The sequence below is a fragment of the Lutjanus erythropterus genome, chromosome 8 (genome assembly GCF_056507025.1).
Source record: "Lutjanus erythropterus isolate fLutEry1 chromosome 8, fLutEry1.hap2, whole genome shotgun sequence".
Classification (NCBI taxonomy): domain Eukaryota; kingdom Metazoa; phylum Chordata; class Actinopteri; order Lutjaniformes; family Lutjanidae; genus Lutjanus; species Lutjanus erythropterus.
This window is the reverse complement of record NC_139324.1, coordinates 42822501-42840000: the sequence shown is the minus strand read 5'-3', so window position 1 is coordinate 42840000 and position 17500 is coordinate 42822501. Positions and strand designations below refer to the sequence as shown.

Here is a 17500-nt window from a genome sequence, read left to right as displayed (position 1 = left end):
TATTTATGGCTTTATTAAAGTTTATGAGTTCAATTTGTCGTTATTAAACCAACATTTTGCAGCAGCCTGAAGCTCCACCAACATAAAATATCCCAGAATGCATTTCTCCAGGACTGAATGTGACTCTGATCTACAGCAAAACGACGGCTGAACAAACCAGGTTCATCTGCTCTGTGATTGGCTGAGCAGGTTGACAGTGAAAACCTGAAATCGTCGGTTTAAACAGATCTAAACATTAGAGCTGTAATTATCTAAAATATGTTGTCATATGAGCAGTTATAACAAGTAATGAACACTTGAAATGTCCTTATGTCAGCTGATTATACACTGATTATAGACTGAAAATAAATTGGACTAGTTGGTTCACCACTGTAGCTGCTGAGCTAGCTGCTAACATGCTACTGTAGCAAGCCAGAAACATGCTAGCTGCTAGCTTACTGAGGGAAAGTTGTCAGAAGAAGTTAGCTTGCTAAAGAAACTGTTCAAAATTTTAGGTAAATCCTCGTCTTCTTTCTCCTTGTTGCTCAGACTGACTCCACTCTGTATGATAAATATGAAGCTACAGCTAGCAGCCGATTAGCTTAGCTTAGCATAAAGACTGGAAAATTTTCATTACATTCTAATAAACTCTGATGGGTGACCAGTGTTCAAGGAATACTTTTATGTCAGTGTGCTCAATACAGAGCTGGAGGCCGGAGGTTAACTTAGCTTAGCTTAGCTTAGCATAAAGACTGGGAACAGGTGGAAGCAGCTAGCCTGACAAGGTCTAAAAGTAACCAGCAGTTTGTTTAATCTGCACAAAAACCAGAGAGTAAAATGTAAAATTTGCTGTTATTGGGGGGCAGGTTATGTATCAGACTATTTCTTGGAGGTAAGCAGTGACTTCCTGGTCTCTGCTGGTTGCCTGGCAACCTCACAGTGACCTCATTCACTGCTTCCTACTCGCATCAATGTAGAGGGCTATAACTGCTTTGTTATTTTCCTTTCAGCACAATGCATGATGGGATAGTAGATCGGTTGTACTTTTCATGATGCATTGTGGGATACTTTAAGGTATAACAACTCTCTGTATATACAATCAGACAGCGCTACAAAATGGCGAACTGACTCTGACTTAAGCCGTGTCTCCACTGTAGGAACTTTCCTCAGGGATGAGGAACCTTTAAAAGAACAGGGCCTGCTGTCTACATTAAAGAGTTCCTGCTTCAGGGGGAAGTACAGGAGGTTTCTGGGTGGGATCTGCAGCGCTGAGAATTTCTGATTGGTGGAGAAAGTCTCACAATAACAGAAACAAACTAACAGATGGAGGAAGCAGCAGACCAACAACTCCTGTGTTCTGTGAGCTGGTTTGGTTGGTTTGTAGAGAGTGATATTTTAGCTCCTTGATCAGTAGTTCCTTGAAAGACAAAGTTCTGGTTCCTTTGGGTGGAAACGTGTCCTCTGTGGTGGACTGACCGATTCTTCTTCTCTTCTCTCTGAAGTTGAATCTGATGTGATGACATCACTGGTTGCTATGAGCCACATACATGTTGTAAACAAAAACAAACATAACAACAGACCTGAACTCTGATCTTTAACACATCTATCTGCTCACTGATTGGCCCAGACACTGATGACATCATCAGAGTGTAGACACAAACATGACCTTTGTCTCCCTGACGACAGAAACCGTATCCTGTGTGTATTTATAATGTATATTTATATACCACACACACACACACACACACACACACACACACACACACACACACACACACACACTCTGGGCTGACACCAACTATGTGCTGAAAGCTTAAGGAGTGTTTGATTTGCGTATCTGGGCGAGCCAGGCGAGCTGACACTGTATCAGCTTCTGTCCTGCGGAGTCAGTCAGTACAGCTGAGAGCTGCTCTCTGATTGGCTGTTGTCTCAACCAGTCACAGGAGGGTTTCCATCAGATCTCATCAGTCAGCTCACAAAAGTAGTTTTACCTCCAGTGAAGACTTTCAGGCGCACAAAACAATCTTTTCCAGGTTTCCTCTTCCTGAGTCACCTGTCGCACAAAACACCTGAGCAACAGGAGGAAAGAAGAACTTGAGGTTCCTGTGACTGAATCTTAACCACGACACGACCGAGTTTATGTACTTGTACTTTTATGAGTATAAGTTTGCACTTCCACTTGTACTTAAGCCTGCATTACTAGATGTAATCAGTATTTTAGTAGCCAATCAGGTGATCTGAAGAAAAAAACAAATACAAAACAAAAACAAAACAAAACGCTGCAGCAGCATGTTTGGAGTAAAGATGTTAATGACTGATCATTAATCAATTAATAATTAATTGTTGTTAAGAGTAGAACCAATAAAAACATGTATTGATGGATATTAATCAAGAGTCATGGTGGTAAACTGAATAATGAATAAAGAAAAATTTACTTTGACTTGACATGAGAAGAAAAACCCAGAAAATCTTGTTTTATTTTTACAGTGTAACTTCTGTTTCATTTTAAATAAACCAATTAAAAATCTGAATCTGTACAGATTTCAGTTGGTGTCACTTCAAAACTTTACTAAACCAGATTTAAACATGCAAACTATAAAACTGAATGTTCAGATGAATTATTAGTAGTGAACTTTAAAATACAGAGTACCAGTAGAATTTTCTTTCTTTTGTGTTTATTAAACTCATAATTTTCTCTAAAATACAAATATTTGAATAAATAGTAAACAACTATTTTATTTATCAAATATTGGGTTTTTATACTTAAAATTTATTCAGTTCTGACAAATTATTGCCACTAAAATATCAATAATTTTAATTTAAGTGTAATCAAAGAACACATGTAAATAAATCTCTGAAAACCGTCTGAGTTTATAAACTCAAGAAAATTGTGGTGACTGATTGCTTCAGTTTTTTTTACAGTGCAGTTTGAAGCTGCACCAAACTTCACCAGTGAAACGTCGTTTTTCAAGAATCCGTCAGTGAAATAAAAATGTTCTCGTGCGTATCATTGAGCCTCGAGCAGCAGAACGCAGCACTGCATCGTGTAAACATGATGTTTCTGATGTCAGCGATGAGCCTGACGATGAGAAGTGTAACGGCCTGCAGCTGTTTCTTTTTCCATCTGAAGCTCAAAATATCTCCAATCCAGCTGAACGGAAAAAAATGTTCAAAAAACTTCAGCAAGACGTCAGCTGATCCTGAGGTCACCTCAGGTCAGTGTTTTCCAGCCTGACACACACACACACACACACACACACACACACACACACACACACACACACAGAAACAACAAACATTCATTAAATGAGTCGGAGGTTTCGTGTTTCAGTTTAAAGCTTCTTCAGCTCAGATTCATAGATTTTGTTGCTATTCTAAGATTCCTTATTCAATATTTGGCTTAATTTTTTTTTTTTTTTTTAAATCAACATTTTCTGACATTTTATGGACCAAATAACTAATTGATTAGTGAAACAATTATTGCCAGATTGATCACTTGATGAATAGTGATTGATTAGCAGTCTCAATCTGCTTCCACTCTTTGTGCTAAGCTAGGCTAAACACACCCTGCTGTAACACCAGTTACTTACAAAAACAAAAAACAATGTTATATATGCTAACTTTTTGTAGCTACGACCTACAAAAATATATTGTTGCCTGCCCTAGCAGTTTGTTACTACACTGGCTAGCAGTTTCCACCTGCATCCAGTCTTTGTGCTAAGCTAGGCTACACACCCCCTGGTGTTACACTAATTACTTACAAAAAACTAAAATATTGTCAAATGTTGTAACATTTTCTGGACATCTATCATCTACTGCCAACCAAAACCTGACACTTTGTTGTCTGCTGTTTGTTGCCACACTAGCTAGTAGCTTCTAGTCCTTATACTAAGCTTGGCTACATCTACAACCTATGTCCAACTACTCCCACTACACCCAATCCTTATGCTAAGCTAGGCTAACACACCTTAATACAGCATCAGTTATTTAAAGCTAAAATAATGTTAAATACAGAAGAACTAAACTAAATATTTTGTTGTCTGTTGTTAGTTGTTTGTTGCTATACAGGATCATTTCCATCTGCTTCCAGGCTATGCTAAACACATCCCAGTATAATTATTTAAAGCTGAAATAATGTTGTCAACTTTTTCTAGCTATCTAACATCTACATATAGACAGAACATTTTATTGTCTGTTTCTCGCTGTTTGTTGTTGCTACATTGGCTAGCAGTGTCCCCCTGATCCAAGTCTTTGTGCTAGGCTAGGACAAGCACATTCTGGTATAACAACAGATTTTTTTATTTATTTATTTTTTTTTTTACAAAAAGCTAAAATAATGTAATGCTAACTTTTGCTTGTAGTTATCCAAATACTAACTATAAAAACCTTTTATAGTTTTTTGTTTCCTGTTGCTAGCTGTTTGTTGCTGCAGAGACTGGCTAGGCTAAGCTAGGCTCATCATACCTCAGTGTAACACCAATTATTTAATGTTTAATATGCTAACTTGTAGTTATTTAATATCCATTACATATACACACCTAACATTTTGTTGCTTGTTGCTACACTGGGCAACAGTTTCCAGTCTTCATGCTAAGCTAGGCTAATCACACCTTAGTATAATAGCAGTTATTTACAAAAAGCTGAGATAATGTTTTATATATTTGTAGTTCTTTAATGTCTATACAGACACCTAATATTTTGTTGTCTGTTGCTAGCTGTTTGTTGCTACACTGGCTAAAGGTTTTCAGTCTGTGTGCATAGCTAGGCTAACATTTTGAAGCCATAAAGCTGAGCAGTAATAAACCCAGGCGTTGTCTCTTTTAGCTTTCTGTAGCTACTCTGATCCGTCTGAACCGTGTAACCGTGGAGACAACAGAGAACAAGAAGAAAATATTGTTTTAATGACACAACAAAGAGCTAAAGTTAGCAGCTAACTGACATTTTGAGGCAGAATCAAACTGATGTGAGGCTTCAGTGAGCGTCGGTCCACCTCTGTGTGTGATGACCGTTTATCTGAGTGAAGTGAAAGTAACAGAGACACTGAGCGTCTCTGCACAGTTTAACCAACAGATCTGAGCTGACAGCAGAGAAATGACTGCAGGGGGAGGAGGACGATGATGATGATGGTGGAGGGGGGGATGAAGGGGGATGTTCTGGTATAAAATGGTTCAGAGCTCTTCATGGCTCGTCTCCCACACTTCCATTTAAGGTCTGGTTTCCAGGACTCGGCTTCCTCTCTCAGACTTTGTTTTACTTCACACCGCAGATTAAAACTCTGAACGTCTCCTTTTAAGAAGCTCCTCGTCTCCATGCTGCTGTGAGTCCAAACTGTCCTCAAACTGTTTGGTACAAAGATCACTTCAGACCTGAAATAAACCGTCTGTCTGTCTGTCTGTCTGCACAGACAGACAGACAGACAGACTGAGGCTCTCAACTCATATGACTGATTTAATGTAAAGAATCAAAAAATGTTTTGTTTTGTTTTTTTGACCACAAACGTCTTGTTGTACTTTTATTTCTGTCTGTCTCACATTCTGACAGCTTTTTTTTTCAGACAGGAAACAGGTTGGAGAGAGAGAGGACGACACGCAGCAAAGGGCTGCAGGCGGGAATCGAACCAGCGGCTGCTGCAGAGGACGGACAGACGCTGTACCAGCTGAGCTACACGGACGCTTCTCACAGATTTTTATGTTGTTTTTGTCTCCTAATGTCTTTTATGTCATCGTTTTCATCTTGTTACATTGTTTTTGTTGTTTTTGTCTAGTTATGTGTGTTATGTTGTTTTTGTTTTGTTACATTGTTGTCGTCGTTTTTGTGTTTTCATTGTCTTTTGTTGTTTTCTTCCTGTTACATCTTCATCGTCTCGTCCCGTCTGTCCTGTGTGATGTCCTCTGATGGATCCACCAGTCAACCGTCTTTTCTGTGTCTTATTGTTTCGTCTGTTTAGTTTGAAATCAGTCTTGATGTTTGAAGGCGACGCACAATGATGCAAAATAACAATAATCAATAATTCACCTCAGAGTCATTCAAACTAAACGAGTCTGTTTATAAAATGTGAGGAGGAGAAAGTTCAGATATTTGTGTTCAGATGTCAGAAAAATAAATACTGAAGTACAGATACCTGAAAACTCTACTGAAGTACAGTAATGAAGTATTTATACTTAGTTACTTCCAGCTGTCCACAGAACTTGTGATGAAGACGTGTCTGTGGGACGTTAGAGTCAACAGTGATGCTAATAAATCAAGCTGTTATCAATCAACGTATTGGACACACATGCAGGATCTATATGATGACTGACATGAGTTGACGGGTCACATGTCACAAGTTTCTCTGCTCTGATTGGTTGCAGGTCTGTCCCAGTGTAGTTTTTCTGGCATGCTGTCCCCTCACAAGCCGAAAAAATGAACAATTCAAATTCAACGATTCAAACGTTCCTGATGACTGCAGCTGTTTTCTTTCTGCTGTTTCTGAACGTCTCTCTGCTGTGGAGGAACATTACTGAAACAAAATACACCCACGAGAAGACATAAGAATCAGAGATTAAAATGTCAACATTTTGACTTTTTTTAATCTCATAACTTTGCGTTACCATGGGGATATTTTTGTTTCAGTGGCAGAAATCTGCTTCCATACTCTGCAGCTCCATGTTGACATTTTAAAACTTTGTTTCAGTGTTTTTGGTTCTTGTGTCCAAAATGTCTCGTGGTGTTTGAGGACTAAATGTCCACAGAAGAATTATCTTGAGTGCAGACTTTATTTTTTTCAGCTTTTTTGACATGTTCTTCTGTCCAGCACCCAGAATTCATCATGTTTGAACGTGTTGCTTCTGTAAACTTTTCATTCCTCGTGTGGAGCCGTGAACGTTTCAGGTTTCAGGCTGCGGAAAGTTGACGGTCTGATCAGAAGCAGGACGTTCAGACCAGAATCCAGAGCCGTGAATCAAACCCTGAGGTATGCAGAGAACCCAGAGAGGAGGGATCATAAAGATAAGAACTCAGAGCTGCAGACACACAGAGACAGGTTCCACGTTGGACTCATCATCTGGAAGAAGAATTATCACGGTTTTTTTTTTCTCTGAGCGCTGAGACGAAGCCAGGAACAATATTCCTCCAACAGGAAGATGCTAGTGTGTCTTCTTCACAATTAAAGTCCTCCCATATTTTGTTATCTAAGAACGTCTCCATCAGCAGGAAGTGAACACAACTCCTTTCAAAATAAAACGGTAACAGAGGAGAAACTTCAAACCACAGAGATTCAGTTAGAAGCTACAAAAGTCCTGAGAGAAAATGTAGTCAGTAATGTAATCCAAGTATCACAGTATTAAAGTAATGTAACTTGATTACCTCCTGTTACTTTTGAATTACCTCAATAAAAAATACGGTGAAATTGTTTTCAGGGCAGCGACTAATGATTATTTTCATGATCGATTAATCCATAACATTTTTTTCTCAATTAATTGATTATTTGTTTTTATTAAATAAATGACTCAAAACAATTAGTTGACTAATTAATGATGTCACAACTGTCAGTTGAATGATGTCTGTGCGCGCCACCTGTTTTCACATTTGGACCGTTCAATTAATCATCAATCTGGAAATAAAACATCTCAAAGATGTTGAGTTTCCTGTCCGACAGAAAAGAAACCAGAAAATATTCACATTTAAGAAACTGAAATCAGAGAATTTAATTACAAAATGACTCAAAACAATTAATTGATAATCCAAATAGATTCAGAATAATTTAATAGTTGATTCCTTCCTTTGTTGTGCATGATTGATTGATTGATTGATTTGAAGATAGGAAGGAAAATCAGTGGATCAATAACCTGATTGGAAAATCAGACTAAACTTTCAACAGGAAAATCAGTGGATCAATAACCTGATTGGAAAATCAGACTAAACTTTCAACAGGAAAGAAAATATTATTTCTTACAGAAATTGAAGAACAAGATTCAAAACAAATCAGAATATTTAGAGATCGACCAATCAAATGTATTCTTAAGAACCAACCAATCAGAATTCATCCCTGATATAAAACCTTTTCTCAACTTAATTCCTCTGTAAACAAACTATTACTACTAATAATAGATCATTAATGATGATAAATCATGATCATTGTGATCTCAATAATGATATAATCATAATTGTCATTTGGTCGTAATCGTGATGCTAATTAATCAGTTAATCAATAAATATGTTAGAGGACAGTTCTGATCAATGCAGATCAGTGTGTTAGTTTGAATTTGTTTCGAACTTTTTGTAAAAACAACGAGCCTGATCAGTTCAACTGCTGCTGTGACCCAAAACAGCCAATCAGAGAGCAGCAGGAAGTGACACAGAAGAAACTGTCCAATCCCAAAAAACTAAGAACTGATCCAAGATTTATAAAAGATTTTAAGTTTGTCTAAATTTCACTTCCGCAAAATTCATCCCTCATCAGATTTAAGCCCTGAGTCACGTCTGCAGGCTGCAAACAGTCAGGTGACAGCCAGGAAGAAGCCTGATTGGCTGTTCGTTAATTAGTTAATCACTGTGAGGCTGTAGGACAATAAATGACGTTAGTGTGGAGACAGTCGGAGGACATTCAGTGAGACGTTAGTGAGACATCGTCCCTCCATCATCAGAGGACGTCCCTATCGCCACGACAACAAGAACAGACGATTAAACCAGGTGAGCGAACCTCATTAAAGGGAACATACGTGTTTTTCACAGCAGCCGTAAACACAGCTGATACTGATTAAGACTCCAGGTAACTGCAGCTGTAACTGTAACTTTAACAGTAACTGTAACTGTAGCTGTAACTGTAACTTTGACAGTAACTGTAACTGTAGCTGTAACTGTAACTGTAACAGTAACTGTAACTGTAGCTGCTGCATTAACTGACCACAGTGAGGATTTGGAGGAAAATGTTTTCAAGGATGAAACCATGAAGGACTGATGGGAAAATGTTTATGGTCTATAGGAGGAGGAGGGGGGAGGGGTCAGAGAGCAGAGGGCTGATGGGAAACGTGGTCTTAATGTGGAGGAAAGAGCGAGAGAGAGAGAGAGAGAGAGAGCATGTTCCACTGTTCTGCAGGAACAAAAATCTGACAGCGATGGTTTCAATGATACACACACACTTTAAAATAGAACCCTGTGTGTGTGTGTGTGTGTGTGTGTGTGTGTGTGTGTGTGTGTGTGTGTGTGTGTGTGTGTGTGTGTGTGTGTGTGTGTGTGTGTGGGAACCAGCCTGCAGCTCCATATTGGGACAAAAGGAACGAGGCTGCTGCATATTTTGGAAACTCACTCTCTGAGGTCGGAGTCGCCTTCTTGGACTTCTTGTCAGCCGGAGAGTTTTCTGTCGGGTCTGAAGACGAAGAGGAGGAGGAGGAGGAGGAGGAGGAGGAAGAGGAGGAGGAGGAGGAGGAGGAAGAGGAGGAGGGACAGAAACAGAGAGAAGAGTTTAAAACATATACAAACTGTCTCACTTTCTTTCTTTTAGTTTTTTAGTTTGAATCAACAGTAAATGAAACTGAGAGGAGATTAAAAAAACTGAATAATGATCAAATATAAAGTCTGCGTCTCTGTTTTTAAATAAAGTTGAGAAAAATAAAGACAGTCGATCTTTTATTTCTGTTAACTTGTACTGAACTTTACCGTCACTGTCTTATTCATACATTTTATTCTTAATTCTTGTATTGAATATTTTAACTGTTTTGGTCAAATTTTTTATCTGTTCGTGTTTCAATAAGCTGATTCTGATGAAGAAAAAACAAAACATCAATGGATCAATATATAAAGTCTGCGTCTCTGTTTTTAAATAAAGTTGAGAAAAATAAAGACAGTCGATCTTTTATTTCTGTTAACTTGTACTGAACTTTACCGTCACTGTCTTATTCATACATTTTATTCTTAATTCTTGTATTGAATATTTTAACTGTTTTGGTCAAATTTTTTATCTGTTCGTGTTTCAATAAGCTGATTCTGATGAAGAAAAAACAAAACATCAATGGATCAATAATCCGATTGAAAAATCAGACCAAACTTTGGACAGGAAAGACAACAAATAAAATACAATGTTGAAGTCTTCAAATTAAAATATTGAGAACCGATGAGATCAACAAATCAAATATTTTTTAACAACTTACAAACCGACCAATCAGAATTCATCTCTGATTTTCTCAACTTTATTTATCTGCAAACAAACTAATTAAAGTCCGACTACAAACAAACCAAAAAAAATATGACTGTAATAATGTTAATAATAACAACAACAACTACAACAACAACAATAGAAATAATGATAATAACAAAGTGCTCCAAAAAATACATGAGAATAAAACAAACAAAAATCAGAATCTGTCTACAAAGCGACCAATCAGATCATGACGTCATCTTCCCATTAAAGATTTCAACATCTTCTCATACAGTTTTTGTATATTGGTTCATAAAATCTAATCCATTTTCAAAACTTTGTTTGTTTCTTTGTTCGTTTGAGTTCAGCAGCTGAGAAAAACTTCATAATCATGATTGATTAATAATAGTATCGATATATTTTGATTAATATTAAATGAATAAAATGTTGTTTCAACTCTCAGCTATTTTACAGTTATACTGTTCATGATCTACAGCTGCAATGATTATTTTCATCGTCAATTCATCTGGCGGTTATTTTCTCCATTAATCAATCAGTTGTTTGTTGATCGATGAAGATGAAGATGATGTCAGAAGACGTCAAAGGACGTAACTCACAGATCATCAGTTTCCTGTCAGACAGGAGTGAAGAAACCAGAAAATATTCACATTTAAGAAACTGAAATCAGAGAATTTAGTTTGTTTTCTTTAAAAATGATCAAAATGATAATCGATTATCAAAACAGATGCAGATTAACAGTCGATTAATAATAGATTAATCTATTAATTGTTGCAGTTTTATTATGATCTGTAGATGTATCTGTGGGTTCTGAGGTTCCACGTTCTACATGTGGAACCACAGACAGAATCTGTCTGTCACTGGGGATGGATGATGGATGGATGAAGAACGTTCTCATGAAGGGTTCTTGTCTGTGGTTCTGCAGGGTTCCTCTGGCAGTGACTGGAGCTGAACGAGTCACGTTTGTTTCCAGGAATCTAATTCTGAGATGTTTGATAAACGCAGACGGCTGATTGTGTTGATTCGTTCTAATTACAGGAAACTCTAACGAGACCGAGAATCCTGGGAAACGAGGAGGAAGGGGATGAGGAGGGAGAGAGGAGGGAGAGAGGAGGAGAGAGGAGGAGAGAGGAGTGAGGACGGAGAGAGGACGGAGAGAGGAGGAGAGAGGAGGGAGAGAGGAGGAGAGAGGAGGGAGGAGGGAGAGAGAACGGAGAGAGGAGGGAGGAGGGAGGATGGAGAGAGGACGGAGGAGGGAGAGAGGACGGAGAGAGGAGGGAGAGAGGAGGGAGGAGGGAGAGAGGACGTAGAGAGGAGAGAGGAGGGAGAGAGGAGGAGAGAGGAGGGAGAGAGGAGAGAGGAGGGAGGACAGAGAGAGGAGGAGAGAGGAGGGAGGAGGGAGGAGGGAGAGAGGACGGAGAGAGGAGGAGAGAGGAGGGAGAGAGGACGGAGAGAGGAGGGAGGAGGGAGGAGGGAGGAGGGAGAGAGGACGGAGAGAGGAGGGAGAGAGGAGGAGAGAGGAGGGAGAGAGGAGGAAGAGAGGACGGAGAGAGGAGGAGAGAGGAGGGAGGAGGGAGAGAGGACGGAGAGAGGAGGGAGGAGGGAGGAGGGAGAGAGGACGGAGAGAGGAGGGAGAGAGGGGGAGAGAGGAGGAGAGAGGAGGGAGAGAGGAGGGAGGAGGGAGGACGGAGAGAGGAGGAGAGAGGAGGGAGAGAGGAGGAGAGAGGAGGGAGAGAGGATGGAGGAGGGAGGACGGAGAGAGGAGGAGAGAGGAGGGAGGAGGGAGAGAGGACGGAGAGAGGAGGGAGAGAGGAGGGAGAGAGGAGGAGAGAGGAGGGAGGAGGGAGGACGGAGAGAGGAGGAGAGAGGACGGAGAGAGGAGGAGAGAGGAAGGAGGAGGGAGAGAGGAGGAGAGAGGAGGGAGGAGGGAGAGAGGAGAGGACAGAGAGAGGAAGGAGGAGAGAGGATGGAGAGAGGAAGGAGGAGGGAGAGAGGAGGAGAGAGGAGGAGAGAGGAGGGAGAGAGGAGAGAGGAGGAGAGAGGATGGAGGAGGGAGAGAGAGGAAGAGAGGAGAGAGGAGGGAGGAGGGAGAGAGGAGGAGAGAGGAGAGAGGAGGAGAGAGGAGGAGAGAGGAGGGAGAGAGGAGAGAGGAGGAAGAGAGGAGGGAGGATGGAGAGAGGAGGAGAGAGGAGAGAGGACAGAGAGAGGAGGAGAGAGGAGGGAGGATCGAGAGAGGAGAGGACAGAGAGAGGAAGGAGGAGAGAGGATGGAGAGAGGAAGGAGGAGGGAGAGAGGAGGAGAGAGGAGGAGAGAGGAGGGAGAGAGGGAGAGAAATGGAAGGGAGGAGAGAGGAGGGAGGATGGAGAGAGGAGGAGGAGGGAAGAGGAGAGAGGAGGAGAGAGGAGGGAGGATGGAGAGGAGGAGAGAGGAGAGAGGATGGAGAGAGACGGAGAGAAGCAGAGAGAGGAGGAGGGAGAGAGGAGGAGAGAAAGAGGAGGAGGGAGAGAGGAGGAGAGAAGAAAGGAGGGAGGAGAGAGAGGGAGAAAGGATGAGAGAGGAGGGAGGAGGGAGAGAGGAGGAGAGAAGAGGGAGGAGGAGGGAGAGAGGAGGGAGAGAGGAGGGAGAGAGGAGGGAGGTGGGAGGAGTCTGATGTGTTTATTGATCTAATCTGATGACTAAATGAATGTTTACATGTTGATTCACAGCAGAAACATTTAAAATGACTCATTTTGTTCTGTGAGTCTCTGATCATCAAACTAACGTCACAGTTTTCAGAAAATAACCAAAACGAGTTTGTCTTTGTTCATTTTGACCAAATTTATTTGTTCAATAACTTTGTTGAATTAAAAACTCAACACTGCTCTGTTTCAGTCACAGGTGGTCAAACTGACCCCACAGAAACTGATCAATTATTTCTTTCTGCACAGTTGGAGATGAATCTTGGTTGCTAAGCAACTATCATCATCTCTGTCAACTGAACTTCACAAGTAGTTTACAAAAATACCAGTAATTAATTCATTAGACTCACATCAAAATAAAGTAGGGGAGACCAGGAACGGTCGTGTTCTTGTGTTCAAGTTCTCAAATGTTGAAACAAAGAACCTGTACTTATTACAAACAGAAACCTTTTGTGGTTTTATTTTTGTACTCGTTCCCATCCTTTTCCCACAGACTGAGATAATTTTTTATGATGGTTCAAGGTTGAAATTTGTTCTTATTATTATTCAAATAAAATGATTATAATCTTATAAAATACATTTGACTGTTTCTGCTCTGAATTATTGCAGATGAATCTAAAATGTGAATTGATGGAGTTTCACTGTTAATCTGCACCAACAAAAATTTAAAAATTAAAATACACAATATTTGAATGAGGTTTTGTGACGTTCTTCAGCGTGACGGTTGGTGTGAATGTTTCTCAGTTTTAATGTTAAATGACAAATGTTCTTGATCATGTTGTTCTTCTGAGAACAACCCAACAGTAATACGTTCTCTTACCGTCCACTAGAACCACACAGGAACACTCAGCTTTGCCTCCTGAGCTCTCAGCTCTGCATTTATACTGTCCTTCATCCTCTGGGAGAGCTTTGTCTATGGTGAGAGAGCACAGGCCACCTGCAACACAACAACAACAACAACAACACACGGTCAGTAAACAACAACAACAATGACACACGGTCAGTAAACAACAAACAACAACACACGGTCAGTAAACAACAACAACGACACACGGTCAGTAAACAACAAACAACAACACACGGTCAGTAAACAGCAACAACAACACACGGTCAGTAAACAGCATACAACAACACACGGTCAGTAAACAACAACAACAACACACGGTCAGTAAACAACAACAACGACACACGGTCAGTAAACAACAAACAACAACACACGGTCAGTAAACAGCATACAACAACACACGGTCAGTAAACAACAACAACAATGACACATGGTCAGTAAAGAGCAAACAACAACACACGGTCAGTAAACAACAACAACAACACACAGTCAGTAAACAACAAACAACAACACACGGTCAGTAAAGAGCAAACAACAACACACGGTCAGTAAACAACAAACAACAACACACGGTCAGTAAAGAGCAAACAACAACACATGGTCAGTCAACAACAACAACAACACACAGTCAGTAAACAACAACAACAACAACAACACACGGTCAGTAAACAACAAACACCAACAACACGCAGTCAGTAAACAGCAAACAACAACACACGGTCAGTAAACAACAACAACAACAACACACGGTCAGTAAACAACAAACACCAACAACACACAGTCAGTAAACAGCAAACAACAACACACGGTCAGTAAACAACAACAACAACACACAGTCAGTAAACAGCATACAACAACACACGGTCAGTAAACAACAACAACAACACACAGTCAGTAAACAACAACAACAACAACACACGGTCAGTAAACAACAAACACCAACAACACACAGTCAGTAAACAGCAAACAACAACACACGGTCAGTAAACAACAACAACAACACACAGTCAGTAAACAACAACAACAACAACAACAACAACACACGGTCAGTAAACAACAAACACCAACAACACACAGTCAGTAAACAGCAAACAACAACACACGGTCAGTAAACAACGACAACAACAACAACAACAACAACAACAGCAAACAACAACACACAGTCAGTAAACAACAAACAATAACACACAGTCAGTAAACAACAAACACCAACAACACACAGTCAGCAAACAACAACAACACACGGTCAGTAAACAACAACAACAATACTGTCAGTAAACAACAACAACAACACACGGTCAGGAAACAACAAACACCAACAACACACAGTCAGTAAACAACAAGCACCAACAACACACAGTCAGTAAACAACAACAACACACAGTCAGTAAACAACAAGCACCAACAACACACAGTCAGTAAACAACAACAACACACAGTCAGTAAACAACAAACACCAACAACACATGGTCAGTAAACAACAACAACAACAACACACATTCAGTAAACAACAGCAATAACACACGGTCAGTAAACAACAAACAATAACACAGTCAGTAAACAACAAACAACAACACACTGTCAGTAAACAACAAACAACAAAAACACACAGTCAGTAAATAACAAACAACACAAAGATTAAAGACTGAACTTCACTTTAAACTGTCAGTAAACAGTTTAGTAAATTAAAGATAAAAACACATGAAGCTGCTTCAGTAGGGATTTAAAGGAACAGTTCAACATTTCATTTGTTCTCTCTCATGTCTGAAGCATAAACCTGAAGCTACCAGTGGTGGAACAAGTACTGAAAACCTGTACTCAAGTACAAGTACTGTTACAAAACTAAAATATTACTCAATTACAAGTAAAAGTACTGCTGTTAGAAAAATAATAATTAATAATTCAGTAAAAGTGCAAAGTATTCTTCCAAAAAAATACTATTCAGAGTATTATTTACTTTTTATGATTCCTTATTCAGCCAATGACTCCACCAGATGAAACAATGTAAAATGAGCTGCTATTTTCATAGTATTGATTGCATATTGATTAGTATAATCTTAATTGGTTAAATACTTAAAAGCAATTAATTGGTTAATCAAACCTGCTGCAGTGTTTGATTGGCTACAAAAATGTAGATGAAAGGTTTGGATATTGATACAAATTGTTCTCAGTACTCAATTATGATTTTAAAAGTAACAAAGTAGATTACATGATGTACAAGTAAATAATAGAGTAGTCTGAGTATTTGTAATTGGTTACTTCCACCCCTGGAAGCTACAGCTGCTGGTTATCTTAGCTTAGCATTAAGACTGGCTCCATCCAAAGGGACCAAAAAAGTGAAACATTAAAATAACATTGAAAGAAACATTTTATAGATCTGTTTCATCATCATCATCATCATCATCATCATCATCATCATCAGCTGTCTGAGTGACCTCTGACCTTTAACATCTGACACACACACACACACACACACACACACACACACACACACACACACACACACACACAGAGTGGTGGATCAGGGGCTGTCCTGCAGACTGAAATAACAGGAGGGGAATTACACACACACACACACACACACACACACACACACAGAGGGAATCCTCAGGCAGATTAAGACCACATGACATCACTGTGTGTGTGTGTGTGTGTGTGTGTGTGTGTGTGTGTTTTTCCATCTTTGTGAGGTCATTTTGGCTCTTTGTGTGTTTGTGTGTGTGTGTGTGTGTTTGTGTACAATTGTGTTTGTGTGCGAGTGTGATTCTCCATGAGGTCACAACAACAAGGTAAACAAACAGTTTAACAATTTATCTGAATCAAAAGTAATAAAAGTGTTTTATTTGAACCCACTGAGTTTTAAATCTGTGTGCAAACATGATTACGGCAAGTCCAAGAGGTCAAAACTGTTTGTGTCACAACTAGTTACAGACAGTCTGGATAAACTGGTGGTTTGAGATAATTAAGATAACAGGTCAAGTCAGTGTTAGCTTCTCTAACAGGCTAACATCACTGTTAGCTTCTCCAACAAGATAAAATCAATATTAGCTTCCCAACAGGCTAACGTCACTGTTAGCTTCTCTAACAGGCTAACATCACTGTTAGCCTCCCAACAGGCTAATGTCACTGTTAGCTTCTCTAACAGGCTAACATCACTGTTAGCTTCCCAACAGGCTAACGTCACAGTTAGCATCTCTAACAGGCTAATATCACTGTTAGCTTCTCTAAAAGGCTAACATCACTGTTAGCTTCCCAACAGGCTAACGTCACTGTTAGCTTCTCTAACAGGCTAACATCACTGTTAGCCTCCCAACAGGCTAATGTCACTGTTAGCTTCTCTAACAGGCTAACATCACTGTTAGCTTCCCAACAGGCTAACATCAATGTTAGCTTCCCAACAGGATAACAACACTATTAGCTTCCCAACAGGATAGCATCTATAGCTTCATGAGCATAAAAATGTTAGCTTTAAAACAAAGGTAAGATAAAATTAAAAAAAAAAGCAATGTTAGCTTTAATGATGTGAGGTTAGTGTTAAAATAGTAAAGTAAGCTTTAAAAAAAGCAATGTTAGCATTAATCAACTATGTTTAGCATAAAAAGTAAAGTAAAAAAGTAACATAGATAAAATAACATTAGCTATAGGTTAGCTATAAAAGGAATGTTTGCATTAATTAACTGTGGCTAGCATAACAGGTAAGCATAAAAAATACTGAAATAAGTAAAGTTAACATAAAGAAAGGTAAATATAAAAATGAAACATTAGCATAGCAATGGTAACATTGAAAAAGTAAGGTAATAAGTAACATTAATGATGTGAGGTTAGCATTAAAATAGTAGGATAACCACAAAAAAAGAAAAAAAAGAA

The 17500-nt window shown here is 39.4% G+C and overlaps 1 protein-coding gene across 1 annotated transcript in view; it reads right to left on the bottom strand.

Annotated features, from left to right (window-relative positions):
• Window positions 1-17500, bottom strand: part of mylka (myosin, light chain kinase a) — a 58333-nt gene that overhangs the window by 11352 nt on the left and 29481 nt on the right. Inside the window, exons 19-20 of the mRNA XM_084725573.1 lie at window positions 13610-13726; window positions 9266-9325 (exon numbers count right to left, since the gene is read on the bottom strand). Coding sequence (XP_084581699.1) covers window positions 9266-9325; window positions 13610-13726 — 177 coding nt within the window. The remainder of the gene's footprint in view (window positions 1-9265; window positions 9326-13609; window positions 13727-17500) is intronic.